At 45.1% G+C, this 13983-nt stretch overlaps 1 protein-coding gene across 1 annotated transcript in view; it reads right to left on the bottom strand.

Annotated features, from left to right (window-relative positions):
- Positions 1–12071: 12071 nt before the first annotated feature.
- LOC308578207 (uncharacterized protein) overlaps positions 12072–13983 on the bottom strand; it is a gene marked incomplete at both ends in the record, with an annotated part of 41576 nt that continues 39664 nt past the window's right edge. Inside the window, one exon of the mRNA XM_081178461.1 lies at positions 12072–12094. Within this exon, the coding sequence (XP_081034587.1) occupies positions 12072–12094 (23 nt within the window). The remainder of the gene's footprint in view (positions 12095–13983) is intronic.

The following is a 13983-nucleotide window of genomic DNA, read 5'->3' as shown; positions in this document are numbered from 1 at the left end:
TGAAAAGTTTAATTTAAAACAAATTCTGAGAGAAGGTGAAGCATTGCTGAACATGATTTGGTAAATGGGAACACAGGAAAGGGAGAGGCGAGGGGGGTCAAGAAAGAGGGTTATGGAAGTTTGGTTTAACTATGTTGTATGTTTTATGTCTGTATTTTTGTATCGTATTGTTTTTTGTTTTGTGTGATTTCGTACTTTTTTTGTCTTTTACTGTGAAAATTTAATAAAATATCTTTAAAAAAAACATAAAAAACAAACAAAAACACCAATTTGAAATAAGCCCAATCAGAGCTTTATCATCTTCTTTTTATGTAGATGGAACCCAAAATACCCTTTTTCCATTGGTTTGGGGTGATTCTGGCGCACACCCAAATAACACCATGTGAATTGAAAAAAGCCCAATCAAAGCTTATATGTCTTCTCTCTATGCATATGGAAGCGAAAAGATGGTGTTGTGTTATTTTGGTCTCATTACACACACTTTGCGATTTCTGTGTCAATGTGCATTAAAAGCAAAAAACACGAAATGAAGTAAACGCAATCCAAAATTCTTTTTTCTATGTAGTTGGAAAACAAAACAACCTGTTTGGCTTTGTTTAGGCTTATTGCACAACTTTGCTATTTGTGGGTGAATGAACACCGAAAGAGCAATCGAAGCTTATTCGTCCTTTTACTATTGAGATGGAACCAAAACACCTATGCTTGATTTGGGCTGGTAACAAACATGTCACCTGCGATTTTTGGTTGAATGTGCATTCTAACCCCAAAAACACCAATTTGAAAAAAGCCCAATCAGAGCTTTATCATCTTTGAATCATAGAATCATAGAATCATAGAATTGGAAGAGACCACAAGGGCCATCGAGTCCAACCCCCTGCCAAGCAGGAAACACCATCAGAGCACTCCTGACATATGGTTGTCAAGCCTCTGCTTAAAGACCTCCAAAGTAGGAGACTCCACCACACTCCTTGGCAGCAAATTCCACTGTCGAACAGCTCTCACTGTCAGGAAGTTCTTCCTAATGTTTAGGTGGAATCTTCTTTCTTGTAGTTTGGATCCATTGCTCCATGTCCGCTTCTCTGGAGCAGCAGAAAACAACCTTTCTCTCTCCTCTATATGACATCCTTTTCTATATTTGAACATGGCTATCATATAACCCCTTAACCTCCTCTTCTCCAAGCTAAACATGCCCAGCTCCCTTAGCCGTTCCTCATAAGGCATCGTTTCCAGGCCTTTGACCATTTTGGTTGCCCTCCTCTGGACACGTTCCAGTTTGTCAGTGTCCTTCTTGTACTGTGGTGCCCAGAACTGGACACAGTACTCCAGGTGAGGTCTGACCAGAGCAGAATACAGTGGCACTATTACTTCCCTTGATCTAGATGCTATACTCCTATTGATGCAGCCCAGAATTGCATTGGCTTTTTTAGCTGCCGCGTCACACTGTTGGCTCATGTCAAGTTTGTGGTCAACCAAGACTCCTAGATCCTTTTCACATGTACTGCTCTCAAGCCAGGTGTCACCCATCTTGTATTTGTGCCTCTCATTTTTTTTGCCCAAGTGCAATACTTTACATTTCTCCCTGTTAAAATTCATCTTGTTTGTTTTGGCCCAGTTCTCTAATCTGTCAAGGTCGTTTTGAAGTGTGATCCTGTCCTCTGGGGTGTTAGCCACCCCTCCCACTTTGGTGTCATCTGCAAATTTGATCAGGATGCCCTTGAATCCATCATCCAAGTTGTTGATAAAGATGTTGAATAAGACCGGGCCCAAGACAGAACCCTGTGGCACCCCACTAGTCACTCTTCTCCAGGATGAAGAGGAAGCATTGATGAGCACCCTTTGGGTTCGGTCAGTCAGCCAGTTACAAATCCACTGAGTGGTAGCATAGTCAAGACCGCATTTTACCAGCTTCTTTATAAGAATAGCATGGGGCACCTTGTCAAATGCCTTGCTGAAATCAAGGTAGGCTACATCCACTGCGTTCCCTTCATCTACCAGGTTTGTAATTCTGTCAAAAAACGAGATCAGGTTAGTCTGACATGACTTATTTTTCAGAAATCCATGCTGACTATTGGTGATCACAGCTTTCCTTTCTAGGTGCTCACAGACTGTTTGCTTAATGATCTGCTCCAGAATCTTCCCTGGTATTGATGTCAGACTGACTGGGCTGTAATTATTTGGGTCCTCTCGTTTCCCCTTTTTGAAAATAGGGACAACATTTGCCCTCCACCAGTCTGCCGGGACTTCGCCTGTTCTCCAGGAATTCTCAAAGATGACTGCCAGTGGTTCTGAGATCACATCTGCCAGTTCTTTTAATACTCTTGGATGAAGTTCATCTGGCCCTGGAGACTTGAATACATCTAAACTAGCCAAGTATTCTTGTACTATCTCCTTAGTTATTCTGGGCTGTGTTTCCTTTGCTGAATCATTTGCTCCAAATTCTTCAGGTCGGGCATTGTTTTCTTTATCGGAGAAGACTGAGGCAAAGAAGGCATTGAGGAGTTCAGCCCTTTCTGTGTCACCATCTTCTCCTCTGAGTGACCCCACTGTTTCTTTGTTCTTCCTTTTGCTACGAACATACCCATAAAAGCCTTTTTTGTTGCTTTTAACCTCTCTAGCAAGCCTGAGTTCATTCTGTGCTTTAGCTTTTCTGACTTTGTGTCTACACGTGCTGGCTATTTGTTTGAATTCCTCTTTGGTGGTTTCCCCCCTTTTCCATTTTTTGTACACATCCTTTTTTAATCTTAACTCAGTTAAAAGTTATTTAGATAGCCACCCTGGCTTCTTTAGGTCACCTTCCATGTTTCCATCTCATTGGTATTGCCTGACGTTTTGCTTTTACTATCTCCCTCTTAACAAACTCCCAGCCATCATGAACTCCCTTTCCTTTTAGTATTACTGTCCATGGGATCTCACCCAGCACTTCCCTAAGTTTTATGAAGTCGGCTTTCTTAAAGTCAAGAAATTGAGTCCTAGTATGCTTGGCTGCTCCTTTCCGCTGTATAGAAAACTTCAGAAGAGCATGATCACTCGCGCCTAATGATCCTTCCACTTCTACCCCACTAACCAGGTCATCAACATTGGTTAGGACCAGATCTAAAATGGCTGTTCCTCTTGTTGCTTCTCCCACTTTCTGGACAATGAAGTTGTCTGCAAGGCCAGTGAGGAATCTGTTTGACCTTATGCTCTTGGCCGGGTTTGAAATCCAACAAATATCCGGGTAACTGAAGTCCCCCATTACTACTATCTCCCTTCCTTTTGCATGCTTGGCCATCTGTTCCAGGAAGGCATCATCTATGTCCTCCGTTTGGCTTGGGGATCTATACTAAACTCCCACAATGAGGTCTCTGTTATGTTTCTCTCCCTTAATTTTGACCCAAATGCTCTCACTTTGGCTTTGAGGTTCTAAATCTTGGATCTCTTCACAGGTATACACATCCCTGACATATAACGCTTCCAGTGAAATCAGCGGAGAGAGCACAGGACCTCCGCTTGGCACGCCCACGCTGCGCAGAAGGCTTCCACGCAGAGAATCTAGGAGGAGACTTGGAGTCAAGCAACTTTTATGTTGGAAGAAATTTAGGTCACACCCACTGACGGATTCTGCCAGTGACTAAGACAGTCGCGTTTCAAGGGCTGTCAAACCAGGGAAAGTTTTAGCTATACGACTAGCTTGCAGCAGTTTGCAGTTTACGCACAAGCAACCCCAATTCCCATTACAGCAATCCGTCAGTCCCTTGTTGCTTGTGCGGAGAGCAGCAGAGGCAGTGTCATGAGTCAAGCTGGAGGAGCAGGCGCCGGAGAGGGGCCAGGAAGGAACCAACGCTCGAAGAGAGAAACAGAGAGTTGGAGCAGCAACTGGCTATAGTAGCGGCGCGGCTGGATGAAAGGCGGACTCAGGATGCCCAGGGGAAGCCCAACCCCATCGCAAGGAAGGTACCGGGACTAGTGCAGAAGTTTTCAGGCAACCCCAGAGACTATAATGCTTTTAAGACAGATGTGCAATATGCGCTGGACCTGCAGTATGAGGACTTTGCAGACGATGGGGGGAGGGTCGCTTTTGTGATAGGGCACCTGGAAGGCGGGGCCAGAGAATGGATTAGGCCCTTAATGGCATCGGAGAATGCCGCCTTAAAGAACTTGAGGAAATTTTTTAGCGCCATGGACCATATGTTCTCAAGTGATGTGGAGCAAAGCGTGACACGCCAGCAGCTGATGGAGTGCAAACAAGGGAACCAATCAGTGAGAGAGTACTGGTCACGATTTGCAATGCTAATCCACAAACTCGGGTGGGAACTGGGTTCAGAACCAGTGCAAATGCTATTTGAGGAAGGCTTAGCCTCTTGGGTAAAAGATGAACTTTCCCGCTCGCCCCGCCCGCAATCGATGGACCAGCTGACTAAAATGGCGCTTGCTGTGGGAGTACGCCAAGAGGCGCGCGCTCTGGAAAGGCGGGAAGGGAGAGTGGAGCGTTGGCATGACAATCGCATTCCAGACGTGCCTGGGCCACCTGCACCACCCGTGCTGCCCGCGGAACCAATGGAAATTGGAGGAGCGCGCGTGCGCGGGGTTTCAAACTCCGGCGAGGTTCGCAAGAAAGAGGGGAAAACGACCAGGAAGTGTTTTCTCTGCCTACAGCCGGGACATTTTGCCAGAGTCTGCCCTCAGAGAAAAGCGTGGTAAGGAATGGTGGGGGCCGCGGGGGGAGAGCAGGAGCAGGGAAACGGCAAGGCTTGGCTGCAGGAGAGCGGGCACAGCAGCCAGGCGAGCAACCAGTGAAGGTGCCCAAACCAGACCCCCCCCGGGCAGCAATAGCCATAGAGGTGGTGTTAGAACTCCCCAACGGACACCCTATTAAGGTGAAGGCATTGCTGGATTCTGGCAGCTCTTGCAACTTCTTTAGCAGGGATTTTGCACTAGAACACCAACTCCAGGTGGTGCCTCTCGAACACCCCCTGCAAGTAACAACCATTGATGGGAGAGAACTCTTGGGGGGGGGAGTGACCCACTAGACCCCTCCCATGAAAACGAGGGTCTCCAGACACACTGAGACAATTGCCTTTCACGTTGCCACATTAGCAGGGCCACCAATCATACTGGGAATGAGCTGGCTGGCACTGCACGATCCAGTAGTGGGGTGGCACCAGCGGACAGTCACCTTTGGGTCAGCTCACTGCGTAGAGCACTGCCACGAAGGGGAAGCCCCGAGGATGGCAGTAGCCAGGATGGCAGGGATAGCGGTGGGAGAAAAGGTGAGAGTACTGTTATTGGTTTCAGAACTCACAGGGTTAAGGAGTTCTGTGTGACGTCTCTTACCTGAGGCGTGGTTAGAAACTCTTATGGGAGTGGATTGACTCTGAGAGTTTCAGTCTGGTTTCGCTTTTGCGGAGAGAGGACGCAAGATGGGTGGCTTTCACCAGGTTTGAAGTTATGCTGTTAAACTTCATGATTAAAGGCTAAGAAGATAAGGAACGCCTTTGTGTCTGAATTTATTACTGCAATTGCTTCACCGCTGTGTTTATCTCTGCTACCGGCAAGAGGGAGAGGCAGGAAGGATTTTTGGATCAGCACGGACAGACAGCAGAGCTGCGCAAAGGGAAGCGTGCTGGACTCCATGTTTGTTTTTCTTGGAACTCATGGCAACTTTGGCCTCTCCGTTGCCATAAGTACCACCTCAGTATGCAGACCTGGAAGAAGTTTTCAGTGAGAAAGAGGCGGATAGACTACCCCCTCACAGGCCCTTTGACTGTCAGATCAACCTACTCCCAGGGGCTCAGTTACCAGTGGGTAAGCTGTACGCCATGTCAGACAGGGAGATGCAGGAGTTGAGGAAGTTCATTGACAAGAACCTGAAGAGGGGCTTTATACGAGAATCAAGGGCGGTGGGGGGCAGTCCAGTGTTCTTTGTGGACAAAAGAGACTCCAAGGAGCCCCGCTTGGTCGTAGATTATAGGTCGGTCAACCGGGTATCGGAACCAGTGACCTTCCCTATGCCCAGAATTGATGACATTTTGGCCAGGGTAAGGAAAGGGAAGGTTTTTACCAAGTTGGACCTTCAAGGGGCGTACAATTTGATAAGGATGAGGGAGGGGGATGAATGGAAAACCACGATGTTCACCCCTCTGGGGGCCTTTGAGTACCTCGTGATGCCCTTCGGATTACAATCGGGTTCCAGCACATTTCAAGCTTTCATGAACCACGTGTTGGGGTCCCTGCTGTACAAGAATTGTGTGGCCTTCCTGGACGACGTACTTATCTACTCAGAGAACGAGGAGCAGCATCTGAAAGATGTCAAGAAAGTGCTGAAAAGGCTGCAGGAGCATCAGCTGTGGGTCAAACTGGAGAAATGCCAATTCCACGCCCGAGAGGTGGGGGGAGAGCTTCCAAGATGGCGCCGGCAAGGGCAGCCCTGCTCTAAGCTCCATGCTAGTCGTGCAGTTTTTTATTAGTTTTTAACAGTTTTATTAATTTCTTTTTACCTGTTTTAATTGCTAGCTAAGGCATTTAAACCTACAAGTGACACAGCAATTTGTCTCCCTTGTTGGAAGGACACTGAATCACCGGCTACACAAGGAACTAGAAGGCAAGCGTTGGTTAAAATTACTCCCGGGCACTGGATCACCGCTGCTGTAGCTGTAGCCTGGAGACAGGGTCTGAGCGGAGTCTCAATACTTGGGGAAGGGAAAGAAGCCAAGCCGAAGTTTTGAAGCCAGGCCAGGGGAGGACCAGAGGAGACCATAGGAGTCCTCAGGTGCCTGGACAAGCAGCTGAACCCGACGGGCTTGAGGACCCAGCCTCCCTCCCGAGCCGCTTTCTCCAGCTGCACTTCGTCATCCTACCAGCTAGTGTGGAAAGCTGTGAGGCTGTGAGGCTTCGGGTTGCTGAAATTACACTTTGAGAGGCGAAGAAGAAGTCTACGGCAGAGAGAGGTGAGAAGAAAGGAGACAGAAGTTCCAATTAAACAAAACAAAAGCCTGGAAGTTCGCAAAGCGGTGAGACCCTTCTGTTTTAAGTAAAGCCTGCCTTCACTTACCCCAGAGACCGAATAGGGGAGGGACGGGGGACCGGATAAAGATTTAAATTGAGAGCCCTTGACTTGTATAATTAACTGTGAAGAGGGCTGAGCTGGAGAAGATTTACTAGAGCCCTCAACAGGAGTAAATCTCTATCGGAATTTTACTCTTATTATAGCTCTTCAACGAACTGTGGAGAAATCCCTGGAGTTAAATACTCAGCTGCACAGCTAAATCACTGACTGTGGTAGGAAGTTCCCTTCTTCTCTCCTGTATTATTTATATTATTTAGTTCATATTTACTGTGGCTATGGGCAAGAGGAAACGCCTCAGAGAAGCAGAGGAATTACTGCTTCTCCCTAGCCCCAAGCTACAAGCTAAGGGAAGAAGAGTCCAGTCAAATCCTCAAGCAGCAGTTACTACACACAATAGATTTCTTCCACTAAGTGACTTGGATGTAGCCATTCCCAAGCCCCAAAATACCATCTTACACACTTGTAATCTAACGAGCACTCCCATTAAAGGTGGGTCCGACGTGGATGGAAAAAAGATCCAGGATAAAGAGAACCAGCTGGGAAATGAGTCCTCCCATTTACAATTAGTCATTAGGACACTGGACTGTATATTTAAAAAGATAGACTTTCTGACGTGCTCAATTTCCAAGCTAACTGAAAAAGTGATGGATATGGATGCCAAAATTGCCCTCAAAAATAACTACCAGAGGGGACCTCCACGGATAGCCCCACCAAAATCTGGGGCAAAGGGGATGAGAAAATACAAACTAAACAATCTCATGTGTAAGCAAAATCTAACACTGCAACCAAAGAAGGTGTGCCTAACGATAAGGTCAGAGATATGGGACTGGTCAAGCTTAGAAGGAGCTAAAATTGCCCTAAGTAAAATCCTGAGAATAAGCACAGTTCATATCGATCTTCGTGCTTTACTTCCGCTAACTCAATCAAATGGCCCTTACAAAGTTATTTTAGCCTTCCATTCGCTGAGATTACCCTTATTAATAATAAGAGAAAAATGGAAATTCATAAAAACAAAAATCATACCCACAAGGGTTTTTGCGGACAGCATAGTAAATCCACTACTTGTGGAAAAAGGGAAAGAGACATTAGATTCAGAAACAAGCTCTATAAAATCGCCAGACAAAGAGATCTTGCTCTCCCCACAGAGAACGGAGGAGATCGTCTGCAGCCCACAACTAGGAATGAATTTGGGTAGTTCCAGAATATCCAGTGGTGAAAGCGCCCTTATGAATTCATTTGATGAATTACAATCACAAGAAAAAGAAAAAATAATAAATAAATTAGACAAATTAAGAGAGAAGATGTTTCAGGCCAAAAGTAAAATAGGAAACAAAGAAATTCAAACAAACAGGGCCATTGAAGGCTCGGTGGACCTTCTCCAATTTAGCCCACAGCCCCAAAATAGGTCTATAAAATCCAAGGCAACGATACAGACAATCGTCCCGCCACCTTCATTAGTTAATTTGGAACCAGCTCATCCTGTACCAACCGGAATGGATATATCTACTAAAGAACAGCAAAATGTAAACAAAATTTCGACACATTCCTCAATGCCTGACCTGGAGTCATCATTATCGGACGGAGAATCCCTAGCTGATGATCTAGAAGTTCAATCTGTTATCGATACGGACTGGACAGAAGACCCCTTGGGCCATATAAATAAGATGATATACCCATGGAAGGAAAATCTAATAATAGCTAAAACTTGTACCGACCTAATCTCTGCCCCCCTAGGTGATAAGCTCTCTGATAAAACAAGGGATTTCAGAGAGGAGATCAGACCAAACCAGGACACTACCCCTATAGGACCGAGCGAGCAGAGCAAAATTATAAACAGCTCAAGAGGCACACCTGCGTCAAAAGGAGAGAAGTCATCTACTATTAGTCAAAGGAAAATTACTGACTTCTTTAAATCTGACAACCCAAGATCAGCGTTCCCCCCTTCTCCATTGTGACTACCCAAACCCCAGTCAAATCTCCCCCCCCCCCCCGTTCTCCTTTTTAAGCTGGAACATAGCAGGTTGGAAGGGGAAAAAATCTGACCCGGACCTTGTAAAACTAATAAACTTACACCAAGTAATTCTTTTACAAGAAACATGGGAAGAGGGGAGAGTAGATATTAATGGTTTTGATGTTACATCATTACCGGCATGCCCGTCTACTAAAGGAGGCCGGCCTAGTGGAGGATTAGTTATAGCAATTTCCTTGAAAATACAGGCAAAACTCACGCTTGTAAATGCTTCCACCTTTGCAATTACAGCCCTGATTACGGGGAAAAAATTTGAACTTGTTATAACAAATGTCTATCTTCCTCCTGGAGGCAACACTGCAGACTTATACAATAAATGGGGAATTTTGGAGGAACATCTTACTCTTTGTCTCTCCAAATACCCCAATATACCCAATGTTATAGCAGGGGACTTCAATGCTCGCATTGCAACAAACTGGGAGTCTTTAATCAAAGCCAAATGGTGGATAACTCCAGAATTCATTAATGACCTCGCCCTCCATACTCAAAGACTTTCCAAAGACAAAAGGGTAAATGAAGCAGGAACCCTTCTTTACCAATTGGTACTACGTCTAAACTTAGTGATTCTAAACGGGAACTGCCCACCAGACGTACCGGGTGATTTTACACACATAAGCTCCTCTGCAAACAGTGTCCTGGATTATATGTTAGTATCTCATGACATTTTCCCCAAATTTTCCCATTTTAAAGTTGAAAATATTCAACTGAGCGACCACCTACCGTTGGTCGCCACAATGACTATAGACTGGACCCCAGATGGAGACAGGCACCCAACACATCTGATTACGAACTCAGTATTGCAAATCAAAAGTGTTAAATGGTCCGAATTACAGGCCCAAAAATACTCAGCATATTTCCAACAAGGGCTAAAACAAGCATATTCAGGCTTAATTGAGGACTACTACGATTATGACCAAACTCTAAGACTATTCTCGAATCTGTCAGAAGATCTATCGTCCTTCTTCTCTGTTCCGACGCCTAAAATAAATCGAACACAAAGGAAGATAGGTGCATTGTGGTTCAATAGTGCTTGTAAACAGGCTAGACAACTTCTTGGTAACATCTACAAAGAATATAAAGCAACGGTCCTGCCAAAAGAATATTTCCAAGCAAAATCGGCCTACAAGCAAATTCAAAAGGGAGCTAGACAGGAATGGCAAGTGAATCAATGGCGGGCAATCATAGAAGCCTCATCATTACGGAACTCCAGACAATTTTGGCTCCTGGTAAATAAAAGAACTAAAAGATACCCTTTAACTATTATTCCTGCCCCGGTTTGGGAATCATACTTAAAAAATTATTTTGCCACAACTGACTGTACTGCTAACACAAGAGATGAATTTCAAGAACAGCTTCCCCTCTGGCCCCCCACTGATCCGGAGGACATCCATGATTTGATCGTTAAACTCAAAACAGGGAAAGCGCCTGGGCCAGACCTGATCCCGGCAGAAGCTATAAAATACCATGCGGACTGGTGGGCTTAAGTCCTGGCGACCATTTTTGATGCCGTTAACAACTCTGGAATGATCCCGGAAGTATGGAAGGACGCTATTATCGTTCCAATCCACAAAAAGGGCTCACCAGACGACCCAGGAAATTATAGAAATATCAGTCTGCTCTCAATAGTGGGGAAACTGTATGCCCGCTTCCTGTTGAACAGACTTACCCAATGGGCCGAAGAGAAAAAATTAATTGGGCCCGAACAAGCTGGATTTCGCCCAAAACAGTCAACAATTAATCATATTCTAATTTTACAGCATCTTGCCTGGAAATATTCCACCCCAAAGGGTGGCCAACTCTGTGTGGCATTCATTGATCTAAAGGCAGCATTCGATAGTATCCCCAGGAACATCCTCTGGGAAAAACTCACCCGCTGGGGCATCGACAGAAGGCTTCTCTGGCTAATAATTAAACTCCATGAGAACTCAGTGGCCAGAGTGAGACTCACTCCGGAGGGCGATCTCACCAATTCAATTCCCATTAACAGAGGTGTCCGACAGGGCTGTATATTGGCTCCATTCCTGTTTAATTTATTCATAAGCGACATGAGGACTCCCCTAACAGAGGCTCAAGAAAGGATTCACGCACCCCGCCTAGCACTTTATCGTTGCCCTCTGTTACTATATGCGGATGACGCAGTCATCCTCTCCTTTTCTAGAGTAGGTCTCAGGAGGGCCTTAAAATTTTTTGGATCATATTGTAACACAAATTCCCTTACAATTAATTATGGAAAATCTAAGATCCTAGTTTTCTCAAAGAGCCGGAAACTCCATAATTGGAGAATTGATGGGAGAGTCATCGAACCAGTTTATAGATTCCAATACTTGGGAGTTTGGTTACAACATAACCTTAGATGGAAGGCCCATGTAGCTTATGTTACAAACAGAGCCAAAGCTATCTCCTTGGCGATCTTGCGATTCTTCTTCACCGATGGAGCCCTCCACATCCCATCGGCGTTGAAAGTGTTCAAGGCCAAGGTGATCCCGACAATTGCTTATGCCATCTCAACTTGGGGGACTTTTGTCAACCTATCTCACCTACAGGTTATTCAAAATCAGTTTTTAAGAGGGATATTGAAACTGCCCAACTGTGTAAGTAATACAGCGTTACACATGGAACTTAATATTGTATCCCTGGAAAACGCCCTGTGGAAGCACATACTCTGTCACTGGTTATCTCTATGGCACAATCTCCCAAACTTGTATTTGATACAATGTATGTGGAGAGATGATTTCCAGAGCCCATGGGTAAAAAATTTACAACTGAAAATTACGGCAATGGGAATCTCCCCATCTAAATTACTAGAGCAGGACATAGTTCCAGCTAAAAGAACAGTAACCTGTAAACTAGAGGAGATGGACTTGCAGCAGAAAATGGTGTTGGGCAATGGTACCTGCTCACCTCAAAACCTTGGTTTATTACCCCTCTTAAGGCTCCCAAACTATTTGAATTCCTTAACTTCTTCGACTCATAGATATGCCTTTATAAAGGCAAGATTCAACGCCATCCCATCGAACATGCTGAGAAATAGATTTTCCAATGGACAGATATCGCTCTTATGTGATTGTAATTGTGGGGCACCGGAATCGTTGCATCACATAATCTTTGATTGTGCTTCTCACTCATCGGCCAGGAGCAAGTTTCTTGATCCATATCTAAAGGGAATCGCCGATGATTGGAATGAAGCCAAACTGAGATATCTACTAAATGATGAAGATCCCCTAAGATCACTCACGGTTGCCAGATTCTTGATCAGCGTCCTATCCCTAAAGAAGAAAAACGGACTCCTGTGCGGCTCAGATGACCCTTTTAAACCATGATATATGTTTTAGGATGTAACTAGGTGATATCACCACTGATGTCTTTTATTAATTTATGAGCAGAAGACGATGTCTATGTTGCAAATTTATTGTAATGTATGTTGTTGGGTCTTTTGCTTATTTTGCTTTGGTTCTTGTCTGTTCTTGTAAGTTTTTAGCTGTTTTAAATTTGGAGGTTTAAGTATATATATGTTGGTGGGAAACTGTCGTGTGACGGGCCAATGGCCGTAATAAATATCAATCAAGAATGGAAATAAAAAGTCCATTGTATAAAATACATTTGAGGGTCACTTGAGCAGGAAGCACGTGAGGCGCAGCAAAACACAGGCCGATAAACAGTAGACAAAGCCCATCTTTCCCAAACATCGCAGGAAAAGGCCAGAATTTACGAAGCGCATGAACCATCACAGCTTTCCTCAATGATGAAGCAATTGCTAATATATAATCATAGAACTAGGGAGTTTGAAAGGGCCACGAGGCTCATCTAGGCTTACCCCCTGCAATGTGGGAATCTTTGCCAAAGAGCTTCCCTCTTGTGGCTTATCCCCACAACAGATACTGACTTTGGGTTTTAGTCAAGCAAACAGTCTAATCCAGGCATTCCCAACCTGCGGCCCTCCAGATGTTTTTGTCCTACAACTCCCATGATCCCTACCTCACAGGACCAGTGGTCAGGGATGATGGGAATTGTAGTCCAAAACATCTGAAGGGCCGACGGCTGGGGATGCCTGGTCTAATCTGTCAGTGCCTAAATGATCTCAAGTGTCAGAACAACTTGACTGCTATCAGGAAATTTCCCACCGTCCCATTTCGACTCTCCAGCACCTGATCTGCATCACCAAGCAATCCCAAAATGCCGACAGCTTTGAACCTTGCAAGATCAAATGTCTCGCCCTGGACTGGACTCGAGGGACGATTCCGACAGATTCCACATGGGAAACGCTCATGTCCCATGTAGCACCAAATCAGTAGTGCATGTGCTTTATAAAAAGCCTTGAGGAGATGATTGTGTTGTTGTTTAGTCGTGTCCAACTCTTCGTGACCCCCTGGACCAGAGCATGCCAGGCACTTCTGTCTTCCACTGCCTCCCGCAGTTTGGTCCAACTCATGCTGGTAGCTTCGAGAACACTGTCCCACCATCTCGTCCTCCGTTGTCCCCTTCTCCTTGTGCCCTCCATCTTTCCCAACACCAGGGTCTTTTCCAGGAAATCCAGGAAATGCTGGGTGAGATCCCATGGACAGTAATACTAAAAGGAAAGGGAGTTCATGATGGCTGGGAGTTTGTTAAGAGGGAGATAGTAAAAGCACAACGTCAGGCAATACCAATGAGACTGAAACATGGAAGGTGCCTAAAGAAGCCAGGGTGGCTATCTAAAGAACTTTTAACTGAGTTAAGATTAAAAAAGGATGTGTACAAAAACTGGAAAAGGGGGGAAACCACCAAAGAGGAATTCAAACAAATAGCCAGCACGTGTAGACACAAAGTCAGAAAAGCTAAAGCACAGAATGAACTCAGGCTGGCTAGAGAGGTTAAAAGCAACAAAAAAGGCTTTTATGGGTATGTTCGTAGCAAAAGGAAGAACAAAGAA

This window comes from Podarcis bocagei, assembly GCF_964188305.1.
Source record: "Podarcis bocagei genome assembly, chromosome: W".
NCBI lineage: Eukaryota > Metazoa > Chordata > Lepidosauria > Squamata > Lacertidae > Podarcis > Podarcis bocagei.
The sequence above is the reverse complement of the archived record's forward strand: the minus strand, read 5'-3'. Positions and strand labels throughout refer to the sequence as shown.